Source organism: Heptranchias perlo, chromosome 10, assembly GCF_035084215.1.
Source record: "Heptranchias perlo isolate sHepPer1 chromosome 10, sHepPer1.hap1, whole genome shotgun sequence".
In the NCBI taxonomy this organism is placed as follows: domain Eukaryota; kingdom Metazoa; phylum Chordata; class Chondrichthyes; order Hexanchiformes; family Hexanchidae; genus Heptranchias; species Heptranchias perlo.
Genome location: NC_090334.1, coordinates 34,043,822 through 34,070,395, shown reverse-complemented (window position 1 = coordinate 34,070,395; position 26,574 = coordinate 34,043,822). Strand labels below are relative to the sequence as shown.

General features: G+C 41.2%; 1 protein-coding gene across 3 annotated transcripts in view; it reads right to left on the bottom strand.

Annotated features, from left to right (window-relative positions):
- LOC137326390 (neuronal PAS domain-containing protein 3) overlaps positions 1-26,574 on the bottom strand; it is a 919,339-nt gene that overhangs the window by 97,460 nt on the left and 795,305 nt on the right. For all 3 annotated transcript variants that reach the window (XM_067991429.1, XM_067991431.1, XM_067991432.1), the window contains exon 6: positions 17,899-18,073. In XM_067991429.1, the coding sequence (XP_067847530.1) occupies positions 17,899-18,073 (175 nt within the window). The remainder of the gene's footprint in view (positions 1-17,898; positions 18,074-26,574) is intronic.

Sequence of the window (26,574 nt, the reverse complement as noted above, 5' to 3'; positions counted from 1 at the left end):
CATGCCTTTAGATGACTGAGGTGGAAACCATCAAGTTCTGGAGATTTGTCCATGTTAAGTCCCATTATTATCTTACTTATATTAAATCCACTAAGTCCCTCCCCTTGACTTATTTTTAGGTTCCCTTGTACTGCTGATATTTTATCCTCTTCCTCCGCTGTGAAAACAGATACACAGTTCTCATTTAACAAGTCTGCCTTTTCCTTATTGTCCAGTCTCACCTGCATCTGTCTTTAACAGGCCGACATCCCATTTACCACTCTCTTCCTCATATTACCATTAATCCAAGCTGATATGTGATAGCAGTAAATAGGGATGAACTAGGATTAAAAAATCCAGAAAGAAAATAACGTATGTTGTTACATGCTTAAAAATAATTAATTTTTCCAAAAATATATACGAATAGTCTTGAATTTCCCCAAAAATATAATGGATAATACAAACAAATGGAGGAGGCTAACTGTTGTTGGTGATGCTGATGTCCTTTTCAGTCAATACTCAAAACTATTTGGCTGACCACCATTTGAAATACAAGGAAAAATATACACAATAAATTGGATGATGATAAAGTAAAGTACATTTCAAGCAACATTTTGTATTTCTTAAAAAAAAAAGTCCCCTGAGAAATGCTTTTCAGTATCCTTCAACTGCAACCATGTAATATGTCAACAGTGACCATTAAGTTAGTCTAAACACGAGCCTATAGTAATTAGAAGAATTTTAAAAAAGGGTTACAGGAAACAATCGCTTTACATAAAGCAAAATACTGCGGATGCTGGGAATTTGAAATAAAAACAGAAAATGCTGGAAACACTCAGCAGGACAGGCAACATCTGTGGAGAGAGGAAGGTAGGTTAATGTTTCAGGGCGATGATCTTTCGTCAGAACTACTTTACATATTTGGCTAATACTAATAAAAATTAAAGAAAATAGAACTGGTCAGTTATCTCAGGAAAATTGTAAGATAATAAGGAATAAGAAAAAAGATAGTTTCTAAAAAGCCTTTATTTGGTGATGGCAAAGTACAGAACTCTTGCCTCATGGCCAGATTTGATGTTAGGTTGTATGGCATTTAAATCTGCCTGCTCCTATTAAGCAAGTTTTGTCAGGGTTTGACTGTACCATTGGCACTGTATCACAGAAAGGAAAAATTCTCTCAAATGATATCTGTGCTTGCTAATTGCAGAATATCACTTACTGTAATTCTGAAAAATTCACAGCCCAGACTACCTCACTCTCAAAGATAAAGGAGGATGTGTGGTAGTGGGGAACTACAAGGAATAAAATGGGAGAAAATATGCGCAAGTCAAAATCATCAACATAGTAAAATATTATAAATCGATGATTGAGCAAAATAAAACTGCTTGTTTCTGTCATAGAGCACAAGATAATAGAAAAGCGTATTCACAAATATTGTGAGTTTTGTCTCCAAGTGCTTAAAAAATGGTGTAGATTTTTGATTTTACTGCCTGGACGTTATGTATCACCTGGGCAGAGTGCAGAGAGAAAAATCTGGAGGGGAGGATTACAAATCAGTGACTGATCCTGCCTGATTTTCCTTTCATTAAAATGAACGGAAGGAAAATCTGGCAGGTTCTATAACAGGCGAGCAATCCTACATTGCCCGATATTCCTTTCTGTGCTCCACCCGTGTGATGCTTAACACGCAGGCAGTGAAGACAAAATTCTACCTCATAGTTTTATCCTCTATTGAGGAAACATGACATAGCATGTTCAGAGCTGTCTGGTACTAATAGGAGTACAATGCTGTATACTTTTAACCAGAACATACAATGTTGAATGGCAGTGTTAAATCTCATTAGAACATGCCATACTCATGAGGATGAGTTTCACCTTTGCTCTGCAAGATAAAGCATTTAATGACTATCTTCCTTGAGGAGGCTCTCTTTGCCATCAATTTGATTTGAAGAATAAACACACCTGGTGGTGGGAGAATTAATTGAGTCAATTGTCTATGGTGGACTTGGTAATCCCTCATCTGATTTAGGCAAGTACACCATGTTTCAAGGAAATGCTAATGATTGACCAGCCTGCATGGCTCACTGATGGGACCTGAAGGGATAGACTTATCGGGCTCGAATTTAGCAGGCCTGCGGGTTCCCAGCGGGTGGTCCTCCGGGAGCGTGGAAAACGCAGACGGCTAATCGTGTGCGTCCCCCACGCGATCGCGGGATAATTGGACCGATTAAGCCCTGCTTCCGGGTTCTCCGCTCCCCAGCTGCGTGCCGGCCGGCTGCGCATGCGCAGTACCGTCGACGCGATGTAGGAGCTCCACTTAAAGGGGCAGTCTCCCAAAGCCCCTCCTGCTGCAATCAAGAGGTTTGAGACGATGGCTCAGCCAAGGGGAAAGGCTGCGCCCCGTTTTTCAGACCTAGCACTGCAGCTGATGCTGGAGGGCGTGAGGAGGAGGAGGGAAACGCTCTTCCCAGAAGATGGACGCAAGTTCCCTGCCGCCGCCACCAGGAAGGCATGGGCAGAGGTGGCGGCGGAGGTGAGCAGCAGGGGCAACACCCCAAGGACTTGGGAGCAGTGCCGCAAGCGCTTCAATGACCTGACTAGGTCTGGCAAGGTGAGTACACCAACGCACCCTCCCACATCCCGTCCCCACCATCACGCCAAACAGATCACAACCCCTCCTGCACAGCCACCACTGCGCTCCATCAGCAATCCTCACAGCCACTCATTCACCATCCTCGCCGTGCACGCAAGTACCCACAGTCCCTGACCCCACCCGAACACTACCACACACCCCAATCCCCATGCAATGGGATGGGCACGTGGCCCACGCATCCTCCCATCCATCTGTGCCACGCTCAACCCAACCACACCGATGCTCGATGCGTCTCACGATGCAATACGCACCCACTCACACATCTGTGTTTTGCCTTCACAGGAGAAGAGAAGCAAGAACAATCGCGAAAGGGCACGCACTGGAGGTGGCCCGCCGCAAGTGGTGGAGCTCACCGACGCCGAGGTGGAGGCGCTCGACCTCGCCCGCACGCGACATTGCCTGTCGGTGGCTGATGGCGAGTGTGTCGCTGCCGAAACGGCCGGTAAGGGACAGCTGACACTCAACACCCATGATCGCGAGTTACCGTATCATCACCTGCCATCAGGCGCACTGTCAAGTTGGTCCACATGCCTCAAAGTGCCCTCTGTTCTCTTGCAGGTCCGTCTCTGTGTGAAGCGATCGAGGAGGGCGATTCCTCAGAGGACATGGCGGTCTCTGAGGGTGCATCGTCACATCAGAGCCAACCATCCACCAGCGCAGAGACACGCACCTCGGTGGGTCCCCCTCGCCAACTAGTTGGGGTAGCACTTGGTGAGTCACCGCGCACGAGTGAGCATGAGCAGACCCTGGTGGCAGGGGCAGCCGCGGAGGGTCCACGACGGAGGGAGCACTCATCTCCAGGCTCTGCTCAGCCGGACCCAGATGCTGAACCCGGGGGGCCACCAGTGAAAAGGAGAGTCGTCGAGGGGCACCAGCTAATTGCTGAGGTACTGGGAGAGGTGCCGCGCGCATTGTCCACAATAGCGCAGGCGATGGAGGAGTCCAACTCCTGCATGCGGGCATTGGTGGCGCAGGCACAGGAGGGTACCGGAGACACAGTGTCGCGGGTAGGTGCGGGACTGTCTGCGGTGGAGGACAGGCTGGCCTCCCTCGAGCGTCACGCACAGCTCCAGATCGAGTCCTTGCAGGCCCTGACAACGTCTGTACGGATTCAGGGTGAGCAACATTCCGCCGCCATCAACAGGCTGACGGATACACTAGGGGTGGCCTTGCAAGGCCTCACACATGCCATCCAAACTGCCGTCCAGCAGGGTGGAAGGGGTGATGTGGGCCGAGGCCAAGAGAGGGATGATGGTGACCGGGGACATGGAAGCGGGGACGCTTCTCAAGGCGCCCCCACGTCCCACCCGTCGCCCACCTCTCAACCAGTACCCGCAATGGTGCCTCCTCTCCAGGTGGCCGAGTCTGCCCCTGCCCCGGTGCAGGAGGAGCAGTCTGTGGAGGTGCCCTCACGGGCACCGAAACCCAGGGGCCGTCCGCCAAAAGCATCTACCCGGTCAAGGCAAGAACACGAGCAACCTGCCACTACCTCTGCTGGAGCCACAGGGGTAGCACCACGTAGGGGTACCCGGAAAAGAAATGCAAAGGCATTATAATCACAAAGGGAATACACCAGGGTGTTTATTAATTTGTACATTTTTTTTATATAATGTCACATTGGAGATATTAAATACTCTATTCTCACCACTCCTGCCACCGCTCGTCCATTCTTCCGCGGCCTGTGCAATAGGTGCGTTCCGTGGAGGCCATCATGACGGCGAACACCTGCTGCCACCCATTGGGCACACTGCTGTGGGTGCAGGATTACTGGCAACACTCTTCAGTGGAGGGGGCTGGTATGGCCGCTCGCATGTGCAGGTGAGGAGATGCGAGCGCCTCGCAGTGTCTGACTCTAGGAGAACCGTTGACGTATGAGTGCCTCCCTGGCCCGGCGACCATCCCGGTGAGTCGTGGTTCGGCGCATGGGTCGTCCACTATCCTCTGGCGCGTCCTCCTCCTCCTCCTCCTCCTCCTCCTCCTCGCCCTCGCCTTCCTCAATGTGGGTGGCGGGTGTGGATGGGGCCTCCTCCAGCGGCACCCCTCTCTGTTGGGCCATGTTGTGCAGGGCACAGCAGACAACTATGATTCGACCCACTCTGAATGGTGTGTATTGCAGCGCTCCCCCAGAACGATCAAGGCACCTGAAGCGCATCTTGAGAAGCCCTATGGTCTGCTCAATTGTAGACCTGGTAGCAGTGTGGCTGTCATTGTACCGACGCTCCGGCTCGGTGATGGGGTTCCTCAGAGGTGTCATGAGCCACGTGTGTAGGGGATACCCCTTGTCGCCGAGGAGCCAGCCGTTGCCGGCGTTGGGTGCCTGCAGGATGGGCGGGACGGCGGACTCCCTGAGGACGAAGGCATCGTGGCAGCTGCCGGGGTATCTGGCGCACACGTGTAGGAATCTCTGGCGGTGGTCACAGATGAGCTGGGCGTTCATGGAGTGATACCCTTTCCTGTTGATGAACAGCCCTGGCTCATGCGGAGGTGCCCGTATTGCGATGTGGGTGCAGTCGATTACACCCTGCACCCGTGGGAAGCCGGCCATGGCATGGAATCCAACCGCCCTCTCCATCTGGCTGCGCTCGTCCATGGCGAAGTTGATGTAGTGCGAGGCCCTGCGGAACAACCCATCGGTGACCTGCCTTATGCACTTGTGTGCAGAGGACTGACAGACCCCGGTGATGTCCCCGGTGGCACCCTGGAAGGAACCGGATGCGAAGAAGTTGAGGGCAGTGGTGACTTTGACGGCGACAGGTAGGAAGATGCTGCTTGGTCCATCAGGGAGCAGCTCGTCGTTAAGGAGGCTGCAGATGTCGGCGACTACCTGGCGATTGACTCTGAGCCGACGTATGCACTGCTCCTCGGAGAGGTCCATGAAGCTGAGCCTCGCTCTGTACACCCTGTGTGGAGGGTAGTGCCTCCTGCGACGCATCTCTCTCTGCGGTTGCCCTCCCTCCTGCTGTGCAGGTGGGTGTGCCACCGCACTGTGTTGGGGGGCCCCACGTCTCCGAGGCGGACGGCGTGGACTGCGAGGCTGCTGGGGCTGGTCATCCTGTTCGTCCTCCGACGATGTCAACGCACCACCCATCTGGCAGGTGTTGGTCTGAGGGGTTGTGCAGGGTAGGTGGGTGTTTCCTCGGACTGGGGCGGCGGTTTCGTGTCGGTCTGTCCTCTGGCTTGGCGGGGGGTGGTGGAGGGCAGGGGTTGCCCTATGTGACGCGGTGGCCTCCTGCGTGGGTGAGGGCTCTCCCCCGTGGAGCGCACCTTGGCACCTGCCACAGGCTGCTGGCTGCAACACGCCTGGTTGAGGAGGGACTGTTTCCCCCAGTGTGGGAAACTCACTGCCTTGAACCGAAAATCCCACACTTCCTCTTTTGACAGCTGCTTCAGCTCATTAACTGACCACAACGAGCAAGGTAAGTACTCTCAAGTGGAACCCTGCAGGCTTTAATTGCCTGCGGGATTCCCACCAGCGGGGCTTGCGCGCGCAGCCCCGCACGTCAGCGCGGTACCCGGAAGTGGCCAGGATTTCGTCGCGATCCGGTCACGTGACCGGATATCGGGATTTTCGGGGCCGCCCCGCTGGGAACCCGCCGGAAACACGATCCCAAAATCGAGCCCATCATTTGAGCTGGGATCCTTCCCAATCGGCTCTACATAATCCTGTCGTCCAAAGCCCTAATGTGTAAAATAATACTAGCTGGGCACACAATGGTAAATGGCACGTGGTTTTAAGTAGCTAAACATTTTAAGTAGCTAAACACCAGCAGTACTTCGGGATCCCTAAACCTTGACACTTGCCAAATCACGCCTAAGCTCTCTGCGTTTAGGCAACAAAGGAAGAACTTGCATTTATATAGCTCCTTATTATGTCCTCAGGACATGTTAAAGTGCTTCAGGTCTTTCACTGTTAGTATGTAGGCAAATGTGACAGCTAATTTGAACACAGCAAGGTCCCGTAAACAGCAAATTAGATTAATGATCAATTAATCTGTTTTTAATGGTGTTGATTGAGGAAGAAATGTTGGCCAGAGCATTGGGACAATTTCCTGCTCTTCTTTGAATTGTGCCATGGGATTTTTTTTGCCTACCCAAACAGGGCGTCAGTTTAACATGTCATCTAACACCTCTGACAATGCACAGTAGTTTGAATGGAGATTCTTAAATATGATGATGGTTTCTGCACACCAGACAGCAAGCTGACCAAAAATGATTCAGCCTTGTGTTAAAATACAGAACTCGTTCTTCGGGGACCAAAGTAGTAGCAAGAACAGTCTCTGACCTGAAGAACAGCAACTCACATCACAGAGTGACAATAATGGCAGGTGTAGATCAGAGCATGGACTACTTCATCCTAACCAAAGTATTGTGACATAATTGGGCAATGGTAGGGAATGACTATAACAACACTTCTTTCCTCCACCCAAATATAATTGACATTAGTAATATATTAGCAATACTCTATTTACAGTCTAGTCCTGATAATTCAATCATTTTTTCACTAAAGCAAAATTAATTAAGCAACACAAATAACACAGCAAAGTGGGAATTTGGTGCTAAAATGAATTATCAGATAATTTGAATGAAACAACTTTGAATTAAGAGTAGACTGCATATTATGCCTTTCATAATAAAGCATCTCAAAGCACTTATGTAGGCAAACCCATTATGTGGGCAAACCCATTATGTAGGCAGCCTTTCAGCATTCCCCCCAGCACCATTGCGCAATCTCTCCCCTCCCTGGTGCCGCAGGTCTTCAGGCCGACAGCCTCTCAATCTGGCTGGCTGCGAACCGGAGACGGAGATAAAAAAATTCAAGTAAGGTTCTGCCGTTAAATTTGGCAGGACTTCTGCGTTCCCCACATTCTCAGATTTCCGAGCCATTACAAGACCCCCCACTCCGTAAATATCGGGGCCCTAGATCTTATAAACTATTTATAACATAGGAACAGACAGAAATTGAGAGTCCATGATTCTTGTAAATATATGAGGAAAACCTTTGGCTAAGTTATATTATGCATTTCAATCATATCAAAGGCCCACATATCTAATGGGATTTATTGAGCATGAAAATGAGACAGATGCCACCAACAATCATTTTCAGGGCCAATAGCAGACTCAAAGGTGGAGGTTTTAAGGGTATTCCTGCCATTGTCTTTGACTACTTTCACTATCAACATTCTAGGAAGCATCCCCTTTTGTACAATATAGGATCGGTAAGCTGAAGCACAATGCTAGTGAGAGACAGTGTAGACTCTTCATATGAATTCTTCACAGTCTTTGTGATGAGCTTCCTTGTTGGTGGTCAAAGCAACTTTTACATTACATAGAATTACATAGAATGTACAGCACAGAAACAGGCTATGCGGCCCAATAGGTCCATGCCGGTGTTTATCCTCCACACAAGCCTCATCCCACCCTTATTCATCCAACCCCATTAACATATCCTTTTATTCCTTTTTCCCTCATGTGTTTATCTAGCTTCCCCTTAAATGCATCTATGCTAGTCACCTCAACTACTTATGGTAGCGAGTTCCACATTCTAACCACTCTCAGGGAAAGAAGTTTCTCCTGAATTCGATATTGGATTTATCAGCGACTATCTTATATTTATGGCCCCTAGTTCTGGTCTCCCCCGCAAGTGAAAACATCTTCTCTATGTCTACCCTATCAAACCCTTTCATAATCTTATAGACCTCTATCAGGTCAGCCCCGAGTCTTCTCTTTTCTAGAGAAAAGTGTCCCAGCCTGTTCAATCTTTCCTGATAGGTATAACCTCTCAGTTCTGATATCGTCCTAGTAAATCTTTTTTGCACCTTCTCCAGTGCCTCTATATCCTTTTTATAATATGGAGACCAGAACTGTTCACTGTACCCCAAGTATGGTCCAACCAAGGTTCTATACAAGTTTAACATAACTTCTCTGCTTTTCAATTCTGTCCCTCTAGAAATGAACCCCTACTCTCTGTTTTTCGTTTTGTAGCCAACTTGCTATCCATTCTGCTACTTGTCCCCTGATTCCACATGCACTGACCTTAGTCATGAGTCTACATTGCGGTTTCTTATCAAAGGCCTTTTGAAAATCCAAATATATTGCATCAACTGCATTACCCTTGTCTACTCTTTCTGTTACTTCTTCAAAGAATTCAATAAGGTTGGTCAAGCATGATCTTCCCTTTTGAAATCCGTGCTGACTATTCTTTATTATATTTTCGGTTTCTAGATGTTTTTCTATTACATCTTTGAGTAAGGATTCCATTATCTTTCCTACCACCGATGTTAGCTAATTGGTCTATAGTTCCCAGGACTTGTTCCATTTCCCTTTTTAAAATATAGGAATCACATTAGCTGATCACCAGTCCTCTGGCACGATGCACTTTTCCAATAAATTTGTATGTATATGTAATAATGCCTGTGCTATTTCTTCCCTGACTTCTTTTAATATGGGTGGATGCAATCCATCCAGACCAGGTGTATTATCCTCTCTAAGTTTGATTAGTTTATCAATTATAGAATCATAGAATGGCTATAGCACGGAAGGAGGCCATTTGGCCCTTCGAGTCGATGCCGGCTCTTTGAAAGAGCAATCAAATTAGACCCATTCCCCCGCTCTTTCCCCGTAGCCCTACAAATTTTTTCCCTTCAAGTATTTATCCAATTCCTTTTTGAAACACACGCTTGAATCTGCTTCCACCAGTCTTTCAGGCAGCGCATTCCCGATCATAACTACTCGTTGCGTAAAAAAGTTTTTCCTCATGTCGCCTTTGGTTCTTTTGCTAATCACCTTAAATCTGTGTCCTCTGGCTCTCAACACTTCTGCCAATGGGAACAGTTTCTCTTTATTTACTTTATCTAAACCCTTCATGATTTTGAACACTACTATCAAACCTCCTCTCAACCTTCTCTGCTCTAAGGAGAACAGCCCCAGCTTCTCCAGTCTATCCACGTAACTGAAGTCCCTCATCCCTGGAACCATTCCAGTAAATCTTTTCTGCACCCTCTCTAAGGCCTTCACATCCTTCCTGAAGTGCGGTGCCCAGAATTGGACACAATACTCCAGTTGTGGCTGAACCAGTGTTTTATGAAGGTTCAACATAACTTTCTTGCTTTTGTACTCTATGGGGGAAAAATTCGATAGGGGCCATTTTTGGACGCGGGTAGCGTGATATGCTATTACCCCATGCCCAATGGCCCCTGCGCAGGCAGGATGCAAGTTTTTACCCACCAGAGCACTTACCTGCAATCAGCATTCCTTTCCAGGCCTTGTACGTGGAATCAATACAATTCGCACTTTCCACCACCAGGGGGAGCTCAATCTCTTAAAGGGTGGATGCTTCTTAGAAATCTCTTAAAGTTAGCTGGTATCTGTTTGCTGAAAATAACAGTCTACTGTCTGCACGGAGTCTGAACGGAGATCAGACATTGCACACGTAAAACACAGATGCAGGTCCAATCCCTACGTTTACACACTGATGAGTTATGTTAAAACATTGAATAAAGGTTGCGCATTACTAAATCCCACAACCTACAATCTGAACGCCAGACCTCACCAATCTGCCGATCTGAGTTGGTACCAGGCCTGCGAGAGTGCATGCACCAAGGTTCTCTGCTGATGCACTAGAGATCTTGGGTGCAAGAGGTGGACAGAAGGAGAGACATCCTATATCCGCGGGGTGGGGGGGCGGGGGGGGGCAAGAGGCCCTCCAGACAAATACTCAAAGGCAGTGGGAGGCAGCGGGGAATAAAGTCAAAGCCAGGTGCACAGCATCATGAACATGGATGCAGTGCAGGAAGAAATTCAATGCTTTGACATGAGTGGTCAAGGTGATTGAGGTCAACTGTCTAGTGGCGTCTCCTACCAACTGCACCATGCACTACACCCCCCATCACCCACATACCAATAGACTCTTTCCATCAGTGCTCAATTCTTCCAATCAGATACTTCCTCTCACCCATACACATTACCACTGTTTTAAGCTGCCCACCCACAACTCACAGACCGCACACACTGGCAGCTATTCAACCAGACAGGCACATCACCCAGACACACGTCCTGCTTTCTTGCAGGAGAAGGTGGTGCATATCAAGAGGCAGCAAGTGGCAGTGGCATTTAGCCCTTCGAGCTTGTTCCACCATTCAATGAGATCATGGTGGACCTGTGACCTAACTCCATATACCCACCTTAGCCCCATATCCCTTAATACCCTTGGTTCACAGAAATCTATCAATCTCAGATTTAACATTCACAAGTGAGCCAGCATCAACTGCCATCTGCAGAAGAGCGTTCCAAACGTCTCCCACCCTTTGCATGTAGAAGCATTTCCTAACTTCACTCCTGCATGTCCTGGTTCTAAATGTTAGGCTATGTCCCTGCGTCCTAGTATTCAAGTCTACGAGACCTCCAAAAACAGTTACAAATGTCTCGGCAGCCAGAAGCAATAATCCAGCCACTAACCTGTAAATCCTGCATGGTCCCTTTAAATAACGCTGGTGGGGGTCCTCCAGGCACTCTAAGACACGTTCAGATGGTTGGGATTAAGACTGTGCGTTGAGGTGAGCGTTAAGTCCCAAAATGGTGTCTATCACTTTAAATTAGCGTTGCACACTCATTGAAGCCATTTTTTCCCTACTTTACATGAATCCAGCAGGAAACATGCGTGCGCATCCAAGACGCCATCTTGGATGTCGGAGAGGCCGTGTAGCGCCGAAACAACAGGTGCTACACGGCCCAATTTAGCGCCCTGTGCCTTTATTTATAAAGCCCAGGATCCCATATGCTTTTTAAACTGCTTTCTCAACCTGTCCTGCTACCTTCAAAGATTTGTGCACATATACCCCCAAGTCTCTCTGTTCCTGCACCCCCTTTAGAATTGTATCATTTAGTTTATATTGCCTCTCCTCATTCTGCCTGCCAAAATGTATTACTTCGCAAGTCCAAGTCATTAATATACATCAAAAAAAGCAGTAGTCCTAATACTGACCCCTGGGGAACATCACTGTATACCTTCTTCCAGTCCGAAAAACAACCATTCACCACCACTCTCTGTTTCCTGACACTTAGCCAATTTTGTATCCGTGCTGCCATTGCTCTTTTTATTCCATGGGCTTCAATTTTGCTGACAAGCCTATTATGTGGCATTTTATCAAACGCCTTTTGAAAGTCCATATACATCGCATCAACCGCATTGCCCTCATCAACCCTCTCTTTTACCTCATCAAAAAACTCAATCAAGTTGGTTATACACAAATTGCCTTTAACAAATCCATTTCCTTTATTAATCCAAGTGACTATTAATTTTGTCCCGGATTATCGTTTCTAAAAACTTCCTGACTACTGAGGTTAAACTGACTGGCCTATAGTTGCCAGGTTTATCCTTACACACTTTTATGTGTTGTAACAGATGGCTGAGCAACACGGCTAGGAACTTGTGAAGAGGTCACCCAACGTGATGGCCCAAGTCAGCTTGTTACCTACAAAGAAAATAGAATTTCAAGCCTTTAATCAAGCTAGTTTGCTTTTGAGCAACATGTCTTTTCTGCTATGGTGTTACCTCCCAGCTGGGATCCTCTGCCTTTCAGCTTCCTTCATCTTCTCGCCCACTGATTTTAATCTCTCTTTTCCTGCTCATCCTGGATTGAATTTCTTCCTCTCTCTACTTTCTATTTTGCAAAACTGAAGCAACCATATCTGCTTTTGGTGCATCTCTGGAACACAACAGGTTTTCTTTTGATCTACATCCATTTGCCACAGTTTTGTTTCATTTTCAATTCATTTTCTTCTCTACCCTCCATTTTTATCTTAAATGTCTATATCTTTTTTGATCTCTTCTTCTAATGTCATGCCCACATTGTTAGTCTCCCTGGTAAATACTGAGGCAAAGTAATGAATATTTCTGCTATTTCGCTGTCATTATCTGTGAGTTTATTGTGTGTATCCATTAGTGGCCCTATCCCTATCCTGAATTTTCTTTTGTTATTTATGGGTCTATAGGATACTTTACTATTTTTTTATATTCCTTGATAATTTAATTTTGTAGTTTCTCTTTGCCTTCCTAATTTTTTTTTGACTTCTTTCCTAACCTTTTCGTATTCCCTTTTATTATTTTCTCCTCTGTTGTCTCTGTATTTAGTGTATGCCTTTCTCTTTAGTTTAAATTTTGAGCTTATTTCTTTATTTATCCATGGTGTGTTATTACTGGCTAGTATGTTCTTACTTTTTAGTGGGATATATTTCTCCTGGAATCTACTGATCACCGCTTTAAATGTTTCCCATTGCTATTCTATTTCTTTGTTTGTCAGTAAATTTTTCCAGTTTATTTTCCCTAGTTCCATTTTCATTCCCTGAAAATCAACTTTTTTCCAATTTATTACTTTGGTTTTTGTCTTACTTATGTCCTTCTCAATCTTTATCTTAAATCTTATAATGCTGTAATCGCTATTGGCTAGCTGTTCCCCTGCGCTTACCTCTCTTATTTGTTCTGGTTCGTTTTCCATTACTAGATCCAGCAGTGCTTCCTATCTTGTTGGACTTTTTACATACTGGGTAAGAAAGGAGTCCTGCACACATTGTAAAAACTCCATTCCCTATACCCCTTTACCTACCTCTTCTTGCCAGTTTGTTTGGGGGTAGTTAAAATCTCCCATGATTATTATTCTATGTCCTTTATTCATTTCACATATTTGCTTACATATTTCTCCCTCCACCTCCTTTCCACTATCAGGTGGTCTGTAGTATACCCCTTTTATTGTCCCATTTCTCTCTTATACCAAATGTGACCTTGATCTCTTGAACATCATTTGAGAATTCCCACTTAAGAATAGTTCTCAGTCTGTTGTTAGTTTACAATGAACATGGAGGTAAGGGGTTTTCCATTTCTGCGTTCATCAGCCCCTGATTTTCCGTCCATTAAAGTGAATGGGTGGGAAATCATAAATTGGCGAGTGCAGAAATCAAAGACCCCGGCCACATACTTTAGACTTGCGATCTTTGGGTGAAGGCTATTGCAAATGTTGTACAGCACTGGGAATTTCAAAAATTCAGTCAATCAGCCAACCCACTGGTCTGACAAATCCTTTAACAGCTCTGCGGTATATCAAACAACACCGGGATTTTTATTCTGTACTTAAAACAATAACATCTATTTTGAATATTCTTGCTTTTTATTTATTGCATTTCAACCAGGTTAAAAAATATGTTGGGTTCCTTAAAGATGTATCTCTTCATCCCCTGTCATTATTTGCAAATGTTCCTGATCTCAGCTGGGTTCTCTGGGGAAACCAGGCATTTACCCTGAACATTTGTAAATTGTTTTAACCTGTGGTCAATTCATAAGTGACTTTGGCAGAGGACAAAGAAGAAGAGGTCACCTGCTTGTTTTCTTTCTTGGATAACTATGTGCTACGGAGGGAACTGTGTAGGGGGAAACAGGAATACATAAGGAGTGAACAAAAAAATTAAAAGTAGGGCAAAAAAAACTTAGAAAAATGAAATGTAATAAATAAAAAACAATAATCATCAAAACAGAAGTCTTGTTTTAAATACAAAATAAAAATACACCTCTTATATATATGTCCCATTTATATTACAGGACTGCCTTTGGAGGCATTGTTAAAATTTTAATGAGACAACATACCTCTCTGGAGCCAAGGACCAACACCTCCTGAAGTGGTTTTGCTCCTTGCCTCCAGAGGAAAAGTAGCCATTTTGTTATGGTCTCCCTATCAGTTTCCAAATCTGCCATGTGGTGTAGATGGGGTTAATTCAGCAATAATGGGTTACAGATAAATATAAATAGAATCACTAGCACTGACTTCAAGTACACAGTCCTGGTGGAAAGTATTCAAATGCAGGAAAAAGGTATCGCTGAAAAACCAAAGACAACATCACTGAAGAACAAGTGTGTAACATGGACAAAATGAAATCTCCAACCAAACGTGATAGAATTGGAAAGGAATGAGCCGGGCATGACATGGTTTAATACGACATGTAGAATTAATGCATCAGACCAAAATGTAATAACTTCTAAATTTCCCTTTTAGTTTGTTAAATTTTCTTCCCTTCATCAGGTCTTCCCATCTACACTCCATTCCCCATGTAGAAGCCTTCTCCCAAGGCTTCTGTCAACACTGCTCTGAAATCTCCAAGCAGGAAGTATATAAGAATGACACAGACTGACTTGCTCTCTGATCTTTGCTCCCTTCTTTTGAGAGTAACTCACCTCTACTTGGCCACGGCTCTCTGAAGGCCCAGAGTTTTAAAATGTAAAGGGCTGCAAAATCATGACAGATAAATGGGCCAAATATCATATGTATGTGTATGCAGGAGGGATGCACTGGAGAATAAAGTTATTTCACAATCAATGGAGGATGCAAATTTCTCATGTTAAGTGAACACTGACCAACTAGTAACAAATGACATAAAGAACATAGAAATGTGCAGATTCTGGAAACTAAAAAGCATTATACATAAAAGATCAAATTGGTGCAAGGATCATCAGCATTTCTCTATTTCTGTGATATTGTCACACAGACAGTATATTCTAATCTCTATGCCCATTTCTTGTATCAAATATTAATTAGGTTTCAGTTATTTTAAGATACAACATTTAATACATCAAAGAACAGAACATAGAATAATTATTTTGTTCTAAGTAAATAAACAGATCAAACATTTTAAGATTGTATACAAGTGTTTCTCCTGCATTTGGGAACATTTATATTATATGAAAGGCTTTTCTAAAAAGATTAGGTAAAGTGCTATATTACAGCTTATCTAAGCAATTACTGGACAAAGAAATGTAATCTTTTGTCTGTTTTGCATGTATCATTTAGGTTACAATACAATTTCATTGAAAAAAATGATCTTCTTAATGCCTTCCATCCAGAGGCCGTAGGTCTTACAGCAATGACACAGTACTATTGCTCATCCATGTCAAAAAAGAATACTTTGCCTGCTGAAAGCATAACTATCCCAAAATATGGCCTACTGTATATTGAAACTGATTCCATTTTTGAGCACAGATCTAAAATATTTATTTATGGTTACAAGAAGACCATTTATTTTGTAAGAATGCCATTAGCTTATTAAATAGTGATAGGATATGTCTATAGCAATTACAAAGATACATTCTAGACACTTTGATATTTCAAATTTACATTCAAATACTTTTTAAAAAAAACTTGTTAATCTAAAAATGTCCATGGGTGTTGATTCTGGTGGGTAGTGTTCAATTGATGCATACAAAAACATTTAATTATACGCAATCACCCATGAATAAACACCCACATGACACTCTGACTAGATTTTAGAATTCCTCCTCCATCTTCTGCTGACTAGTGTACAATAGGAGGTACGGAAAATTTCACAACTGCAATTTCAGGTTATGCAATGAAATATTAATATGACGTGGAACAGAGTTAAATAATGAAATAGTTCCTAGAAAATGTGCACAATTTAATTGACTTCATTTATGCTATGTGTTTGTTAAAGTAATGGTTGTTCAAGCAACAGTCAATGCCTGTGTACTCTACCTTGGAATTGAAGATAGATTGAATGCTGATGCGGATATGAGTGCAGTCCTTTAATACACCAGCCTATCTTCAATGCCACAGTACACTACACATGAAGGTTTACTGTTACTTTTTGATCATCACTTCATGAATATTGAAGGAACACACAATATCAAGGTGAAAAAAATTATATTACAACTAAACAGTTTCTTATTCCTGAGCCACAGCAATTTGAATAATAGGCAAGCTTTAAAATTGAGCAGTTTTAGCATTTACCATATTTTTAATATTGGTCACAGTCAAGTTATTGTTTTGTTAAAAGAATGCCAATAACTTTAAGATTAAAAGATTGTAATTTTTTTGATACAAAAAATTACTGCAGTTGAGTCTGTCTGAGCAGCTGGGAAGCAAACTTATATTGTGAAGAGCTGTTCTAACAGCCTTTTTTTTCCCAAGGACTGATTTAATTGTTCAGATGTATCCAAAAAGGAGATTTTAATGAACATCCTTAGGTCAATCAGAATGGTGCCTTAACAATGGAATCATTGAACTTACACAGTTTGTGGGAGAGAAATGCAGTATCTATATCAGCACACAAACACACACACTAGTATCCTTGACGACATATAGGTGAAGAATATCTAATAAATTCTGTCTAATGTACAGTACGCTTTAAGTTGGAGATAGACATCCCTGAGTGGCTTTGTGTTAGCAGTGCAGTACAAGAAAATGAATGCTGCATTAAATTTTCCATGCCTTCTTTAGTACAATAATGATTTCCCAAGTAAGCAAACAGATCCTAGACTCTTAATCAGACCTCTCATTAAATTCTCCACCTCCTCCTCCTGAGAAAATTCACATTTTAAACTGCTCCTGCTTTTGCTCATCCACTCCGGCCCATAAGAATATGAAATATCTATTTTAAAAAAGTACAAAAAGGACAAAACCACAAATGTGGAACTTCAATTAATTTAAAGCCCCAATCAGTATAGAATAAATCCTTAGCAGATCTAATTACCAGAGCTCTCAGAAGACCTAGGCAGACCAGCCAATCTTCCTGCTGTTTGAACAGCTTGATGAACTAAGGGACTGATGGATATCAAATCATTTTGTTTAATTTATAAATGGATTTTCCCCTAATACTTAAATTATCATCAGTACAACACCATCAAAATGGGAACATCCTGAATGCAAAGTCTGTGAGGAGTCTGGAAAGAATCCCAATGAGCAATGTTGCTTCGCTTCATTCCCCCATGATTCATCTAATTAAACAGTGTGGGGGGCAAGCCTGTATAAAATTACTGCACACATTGCTTTTGTAAATTCAAAGTTTTATCCCTAGCTGGTGTGCCGCAGGTAGCATAAAGACTGTACTTCAAAACAAAAAACAAAAAGGACAGTACCAACATTTTAAAAAAGACCTGTAAAGGTGCAGTGCTAAACATGAGTGTCATAAATTGCAAACAATATTTCAGTACAAAAAATATGATGCACTCCAAATAATATCTGAATTTCCTAAATTGTTACCATTATAATTTTCTTACTCTTAAATTAGACCATTTTATTTCTGACATTTTCTTAGTTATATTAACGAACGCTTGCCCAATCAGTTCTGAACACTTCAGCAGTAATATTATATGGAATCTTAACTATCTCTAGATCTATGTTTCCCTCTGGTCTTCACATCAGTAAATAGAGCTCAATCATTTCACAAAGGTCTTGCCCTCATCTCTGCCCTTTTCTGCTTGAAATTCCCACCTGGCTCAGGGGTCTCAGACTGTGAGGACGAAGATGCTGAGCTGGCTCCATCCTCTGCGGTACCCTGTGAGAGAATGCCTCGCCCTGGGGGAAGTTTCATGCCCAGCTGCTCTGCCATCTCCACATGGTCTCCAGGGTGGACATAATCAAACACACTGCTGCCTGTCAGTTCCACCTGAGGGGGCAGAAGTTAAAGTCTAACATCAGCATTCACTTTTCAATCAAATCCACAATACTTAGAAAATAATGACTATTAGTTGCTACCTTAGAGTTGCTGGTACTATGACAGAATATGCTTTGCTTACTGTATATTAAGCCAGAACGTTTGCAATCACATTCAGACTTTGTTTTTTTAATACATTTTTTCTTTTTTTTTATTAAACTAATAATATCCCAGAAACAAAGTTCAAAAGTATGGATTAATGAACAAGTTCTCCTTGGTTATCATAACTCCATGTAAATAATCCTCATAATTTATTTTCCATTCATAAAATGATATGAACACAAACCTTATTAGTGCCTTCTATAGAGAGTAATTTAGGAGTTTTAAATTCATTTATTAAGAAGCATCATTCATCAGTACAAATTAGTGGTGAGATTCCTCATTTAAGAGCACTGCATTCATTAGTTAACCAATAAGCGCTTTTCAAGTTCTGGTTGAAAGTTTATCTTGAGCAACAACTTGTAAATTGTAACAGACAATTTTCAGACCATATATAAATATATTAATGTAGTCCTTAACATTAATTTTTAAAGCAAGCATATAACAGCTATTCAATTGGTTACCATAACATAGTTTTGCGTTTTAAACTTCCAATTTGATGAGTATGGCAAACATCAATTTGACAACATCTTTGTATACATGTTTAATATGAAAATCATTTTAGTAAACAGCTATTACATTATTTCTACAGTAAATACTCCATGAGAACAATGCCTGATAGTTTTTTCATTAATTTGCTTTTCTGCATCATAATGGTAGTCATATTCTAAAGATGATGTCTGTCACAAAACATTTTTTACAGAAACAATAAAATTAGAGTGGGTAAAAAATTCATGTCATACAATGTGACACATTTGTTATCAAGACTGAGGGTTGTCAACCATTAGGGATTGCGCATTCATAGAAAAGTCTTAAATTAACAATTGTCTTACTGAATAAACATGAATTGAAGTGAGCACAATATTTATGTCCTTTAAAAGTTAAAAATGCTATCAGTTAGTGCCAATGAGGTGGCATTCAAGGTTACTGAAAATAGTGATTACATGATGTCTCTTTCTTCAGTTTTGTTTAACAACCTATCGACTCTCTTCTGAAAAGTGCTTATGTTGCTGGGTTATGGTCCTATGGGTATTGGCATTCCTCTGATACTTCCCCAATGTGATCATTTGGTATAGGTGAGACTGGATATTGAGTATTAGTTGGGGGGTGGCGGGAGGGGAAGGACATCACAACCAATCCTGAAGTTCAGATAAAATTTATTACGATATTGTACCATCAAATGTCTTGTCCCTCTGGCCCCCAAAATTGTGGTCATGTGATAAACCTAGTAGCAGTAAACCCATCACATTTGTGGTTGCAGTGTGCTACAGTACAGAAGAGGCAGTGAGCATCTGACCAGCAAGAGCTTTTGTTTCCCCAGTTTTTTTCATGATTCTACCACGAGCACATTGCCTTATGTGAAATGGCTCCTTTAATTCATTCTTTTTGAAGACCATTTTACAACCAAGCTAAAACTGTATGTACAGCATTACATACAAGGCAATTTCCAATTAAAAAGAAGTCATTAAAGAACAGCTAAATCTATAATTATCTGTATTCCATTCTGCTTAAAAGTGACACCTAATTTGATATTTATAGCAGAAATACATTGCACATTTATGCAATGTAGAACTTACAGGAGGTACCATCAGATTTTTTTTTATTACTTGAATGGATATATACACCAATTGTGCCAGTGTATCCCAGTAGTATGTTGAAATTTTGAGATGATTTTAGAATTTTCAGAACCTTGGAGGCTGTGGAACTAAGAAGGAGGCAAGTGAGTCAAGTGCAGAGGTGTCCTGCAAAGTAATTCGCTGCTCTCGCTCATGAAAACAATAGAAACTAAAGCAACCATTTTTAAAGAAGTCATTTCTGTGTACAATTGTGCAGTTTATAGTTTTATTTAAAAAAATTAATAAAATGATTTGCATATGGGATTCTAATCATCAGAAAAAATATATCCCTCCTTTTGTCACAACTAAATTCCTAATTGAGGAGGAATAGCCACAAACTGTATGGAGAAAAGCCGTATTTCTGTTTGTCAGTCAAAATTTTCACCTTCGCCGCTTGGGGAGTAATCTGGCGGAACGGATTGCCCACCCAATTTTCATTGAAATCAATGAAAATCATTTCCATTATATTCCCATTGAAATCAAATGAAAATCAGGCAGATTCTACAACGGGAGGGCAATCTGTTCCACTAGATTACCCTCAGAACTTCGATGACTCATGGTTACTTAACTATATTAATACATGCTACTAACTAACCCATTTGTGGTGATTATGTAGTTGTTGGGACCCAACATGTAGGATGTTAAATAGGCAGTGGCCGCCAGATAACTGCAAAAGTTAAGTTATCTGGCGCTTGGCTTGGAGGATAGTGAGACAGAGTTGGGTGAATGCGTGTTGAAGATAGGTAGTGGATGCCTGTATCCGATTGGATTCTTTGCCCACTATAGTAACCGTCAGAATTTCAAAACAGTCTTGGTAAGTTTTCAATGCTGACCATATTACTATGGCATCACTGGCTCAATGAAAAATACTAGCAAAGCAGTTGTTGGGAATGTTATTGATCTTCTGGGGCCAAATTAAAAAAACAAATTTCCATTATATACCCATGTGCATCTTATTCAAGAAGTGTGTGAGAGGTCGTTTACAATATTCAATTTTGTAGCTGTGAAACTACAGGGTGCAATCACGCAGGGCTATACATTACAATCACTGTTGCCTATTTTAAAACTGCCAAATTATCTCTGCCACAAAGATCTAACACGTATGCACATGACAACTGCAGCACAACAAAACATCTTTCAGTTTGATTCTTTATGGATTAGCCAATTCTTTGTCACGTCTCCCCAGCTTTGCAAATTGTGTTTTGCCCCAGAGACTGCAATCCACCAGAGTTTAATAGCAGAACCAAAACTGCCACCAGTTAGCTAAAAGCACAGAAAACTATCACTTTCACAAAACTAAGATAAGATTTGGATTTCAGTATTGTCTGGCAAGATGCTACATTGAATGACCACAAAATCCTTTGTATCTTTGACTGACTTCAGTTACTAATAACACAAACAAAACAGAATAGTCTAAGAACAAAGACAAATATCTTTGCAATTGTTTCTAAAGAAAGCATTTATTCCCCTGCAGTTATTTGATGTCTATTTACTTTAACATAATACTTTTAAAAAATTGAAAACTCAGCTCTTTCAAGAAACTAGAGAAACATACAATCATTTGTTTAATCTTTTATTAAAATTGTAATTCCTTTTTTCTTTTTAAACTTATTCTACATTAATGTCAAACAGAGAACTTGCAGTAAATTATATGGTTTACTTTGTCATTTAAAATCATTTTATTTTAACTGATATTACTCATCATATACATATAAGAATAAAGACTGCAGGGAGAAAGGTGAATATAAGAACTTTAAGAAACATGTTAAAAGCTTAGTTAGAGGATGGAAAAGGAATATGGACATCAGCTTAGCTGTAGATACTTAGTATTAGTAAGAAACGGTAGGTTTTACTGGACAGGTGAGCTAAGATGGGTCAAATGAGCTTTCTTATCCATATTTATTTGTGACCTTATGAGATTGAGGCAGTGAAATCCTGACTGTTAATTTTCATGTGAAAATGGCTTGGGTAATGTTACTTAAAAAGGGGAAAAAAGCCCACATTCAACATTAACCATGCATTACACATTTTTGTTTGCCAGCCCATATGGGCTATTATATTTTACATTTTATGGTTCAACTGATGGAAACAGACAACTGGATTTAACTTTGTAGATAAACCATATTACATCCATCAGTAGGTTGTGAAGATTTTATTTAATACATTTGGTTTACTTACTGAAAAGATAGTCAGAAAAATATGAAAAAAAACTCAGAATAACTTTAAAAATGTAAAACATATCTGTGCATTGTCATTTCTATGAATACAAGATCTAAATGTATTGTGAAATCCTGAAGATAATGCTGAAAATGCCAAGAACTATCTTTTCTGAATCAAAATGCTTGTAAATTTAGTGGAAATGCATAAACAGCGCAGAAGACTATCAGAACAGAATAAAGATAACTGACAAGCACCAGAGTGTTCTTTCAAACATATGATCCAATGCAACCTTTCAAAATTCAGCTCTGTAGCACACATACGTGGCTGCCTGCACTTTCCATTGTTCAATCAATTTAAACCATGTAGTGATTTCCTATGTAATGCAAAAGACAGAACACTGCAATATTCATTGCTGAACAGCAGCAAGAGGTTTACATAATTTTAATTCTGAACGTTAGAAAAGAGGCAGGGATTATTCTCTGTCATTGCTCAAAAACACTCAGCTATCTAGTTAGAACTTTGCATTGGAAATGAGTTTCATCAATCTGACTAGGGCAGGGTTAAAGCCCTTAGCAACATGCTTATTTTGTAGAAGGTCACTCAATAATAACTTCCTTTGCCCTCCAAGCTTATTAAGACTGACTGGCATATATTAATAAAAACACCTGATTTTCAGACCATAAAAGTCAGACACAGACTTATTTTAATTTTAATATTAAGAAAGGAACCCTTAATTAGCAGGGTTTCAAAATGTCAGCTTCTTCTATTAGCTGTTCTGGTCCATCAAAGCCATAATCCAGACTGTCAAATTTCATCACATGATAGACAGTTTTCTGGCTGTCTTTTTTTTTATATGGATCACACTGACTGAAGCCATGTGATTCTGTAATAACATGCCTGAATATCTCCACACCAAAAATGTCTCTTTTAACCAGCCAAATGCTGAAATTTGTTATTGTTAGTCTGAGAGAGCAAACCGTGGACTTTCATACTATTCATTCGTGTTTGAAACTACAATAATCAGGTGGATTCATATGGAAACAAGAGCTCAGCTCTGAAACTCCTGGCCGAACTTGATATAGTTGTTACTGAAGATCATTATTTAAACCCAAAGACATGTCTAATTATGCTATTTCTTTCATCTCTAGTTTTCAACCTGAATTTATAACAGAGCAATTTTGATGAGCACATTTTGGCATCAGACATTTCTTGCTCATTTATAGTTGATACATTCTCCTGCTCCTCCTCTGCTTTAAAGATTCCAAGCTGCTGTCTCATTTATAACAGCAGCTGTGTAATAAAATGGATTGTTGATGCATTTGATCTCAGCTTACAGAAGCACTTAGTCAGTGTTACACACCATGATAAATCTGATAACGGGACGTATGGATCATACAGTATGTAATGTGTCATTTGAGCATATGCTGAATTAAAGATAATGGCAATTTCCATTAAGGATTCAATTTAAATGTATTTTTAAACATTTGGAGATGCTTTAAGTTCAGTTACTTGAGTGGTTTTTTTTAGGTGTGTGAAGAAAACCTAACGGCTTGGACTCAGAAAATGGGCCATAGAGGAGCAGATGCTCATCCATATGTTACGTTCAAGTCAGGTTTAATCTTGATGTTGCAGTACTTTTGTTGTATAGAACGGAGAATGTAAGAAGATCAGAAATCAGGTATTACAACATAATCAATTATACTTCCTTGAATACTGCAGAAAGATTCAAAATATTTAAACCTCTAGTTTGAGCCAGTCTGGCCCACAAAAAGAGATTACTTTTGGAGATATTTTACTTCTATTTTACTAGTTTTTCCATAATGGACTATGTTATTCTCAAATTATATTCTGTATAAACATAGCAGATGAAACTGCATCTAGTGGTGCATTACTCTATTTATATTATTAGTGAGTTATGAGGTCTTTCATACAATAGAAATAAACCCAGTCACCATCTTTTCACGCTATTTATGCAAGAAAGGTTTGACATTTTTTTCATCTTTTCTGAGCCGTCATAATACTTGTGCTTGTAGTTGTCACGGTGATGAAAATGCACTATTGTTGTTACTTTGTTCTAGTGATGTAATTGGCCATAGGGTTGCTGAACTTTGTTAAAATAGTCAATGGAACAATGTTTAAGTTATTGTGGAGCAGTATAGGGCAGGAAATCTGAGCATTACCTTCTCACATGTCACTTATCATCTTTCCTTTGGAGTTAAAGAACAGTGCGATCTGTGAAATAATACCGACAAATGTGTAATAATACTAGATGTTACAAGAAAGGCTTGGAAATACGTACATACTTTTGGCATACTCCGGGAAAAGAAAGGAAAGTGCTTTGGTAGGGGATGGCATTGGAACCCTTTCACAGTCCGCAGACCCTTTACTTAGATAGGACATTGAAAAGGAAGTGTTCAGCCAACAATGTTCTCCTTTATGCAACTGTATGTGAAGAATAAATTACTGTTTAATTTTGTACATTTTCCTTACAATTGACCCCTTTAGAAACAAAGGACTCATAATAATTTAAAGTACAAAAATGCTCAATCTTATGTGCTTATGTGCTCATAAATAGTGCAAACCATTCATTTCTAGTGAATTTCTAGCAATGTTATTTTGACACTTAACTGACAAACTTGGCAATTTTCCCCCATTTCTCCCCAAATATTATCTCCCTGGTTTATTTTCTGGATACAATAAAGGCAGACTGAGCTTAAATGAAGCAATCAAGAGTGTTTTACTTAAGGAAAGGGACACATGAAAGTCAGTGCATGTAGCAAATTATGTACACCCTGAGTATAAATAGCAACCAATTTTACTCTAATTTCAAGTATAAGTAGTGATCCGATTACACCACGATTTTACTTTGAAAATGATACTCAAGGTTGCATGAGTTTAAGATAATAGTTTGCATTTAGATTGCAGGTATTCTCGGGTCAACTTAATTTTGAAGCAGCATCTGAGAATATAAGCCCTATGAATGGCAAGTGATGTTGGAATCATTTTAAATTAATAATAAAAACGGCATTGTAAAGGAAGGGGTGATGTTACATTGCTGCGTAGAACATAAAAATAAAACTGCTGCTCCACAGCTGAACTAGCAGAGAGTACAATTGCAATTTTATCAGGCACGTTAAAACCAGTACAGGGGAACCACCGATTTTTATGGAACGCTGTGGGACTAAAATGACAATGATCAATTTAATTAAATACACAGTATTTAAAAAAAATGTTGTACACGCTTACCTAAACATATACTAATCAGAACTTTGTTGAAAGGTGGCCAGTAGTTGTTGCTGTTAACAAAAATAGTCTCAAATAAAACCTCTAAGGAGGCTTATGATAAATGTTGGGTTCATAATTCAGTAGAGAACCAAGCTGAATACAAAAAGTATAGGGAGAACCGAAGAAGGAAATTAGAGGGGTAAAGAGAGTGTATGAGAATAGATTAGCGGCCAACATAAAAGGGAACCCAAAAGTCTTTTCTAAACATGTAAGTAGTTAAAGGGTAGTCAAAGGAAGGATTGGGCCGATTAGGGACCAAAAGGAGTTCTTCTTGTGGAGGTGCAGGGCATGGCTGAGGTACTAAATGAGCACTTTGCATCTGTCTTCACTAAAGAAGAGAATGCTGCCAATGTCACAGTAAAGGAGGAGGGAGTAGAGAAATTGGATAGGATAAAAATAGATAAAGAGGAGGTGTGTAAAAGGTTGGCAGCACTCAAAGTAGAAAAGTCACCCGGTCTGGATGGGATGTATCCTAGGTTGCTGAGCGAAGTAAGGGTGGAAATTACGGAGGCTCTGGCCACAAATTTCCAAACCTCCTTAGAAATGGGAGTGGTGCCAAAGGACTGGAGGATTGCAAATGTTACACCCCTGTACAAAAAAGGAGAGAGGGATAAACCCGGCAACTACAGTTCAGACAGCCTAATGTCGGTGGTGGGGAAATTTTTAGAGACATTAATCCGGGGCAAAATCAATTGGCACTTGGAAAAATATGGGTTAATAAATGAAAGCCAGCACAGATTTGTTAAAGGTAAATCATGTTTGACTAACTTGATTGAGTTCTTTGATGAAGTAACAGAGTGGGTTGATGAGGGTAGTGTGGTTGATGTGGTGTATATGGACTTTCAAAAGGCATTTGATAAAGTACCACATAATAGACATGTTAGCAAAATTGAAGCCCATGGGATTAAAGGGGCAGTGGCTGAGGGGATACAAAATTGGCTAAGGGACTGAAAGCAGAGAGTAGTGGTGAACGGTTGTTTTTCAGACTGGAAGTGTGCAGTGGTGTCCCCCAGGGGTCGATGTTGCGACCACTACTCTTTTTGATATATATTAATGTCCGGACTTGGGTAGACAGGGCATAATTTCAAAGTTTGCAGATGAAACGAAACTCAGAAATAAAGTAAACAGTGAGCAGGATAGTGACAGACTTCAGGAGGACATAGGCAGACTGGTGAAATGGGCAGACATATGGCAGATACAATTTAAAACAGAAGTGTGAAGTGAGTCATTTTGGTAGGAAGAATGAGGAGAGGCAATATAAACTAAATGGTACAATTTTAAAGGGGGTGCAGG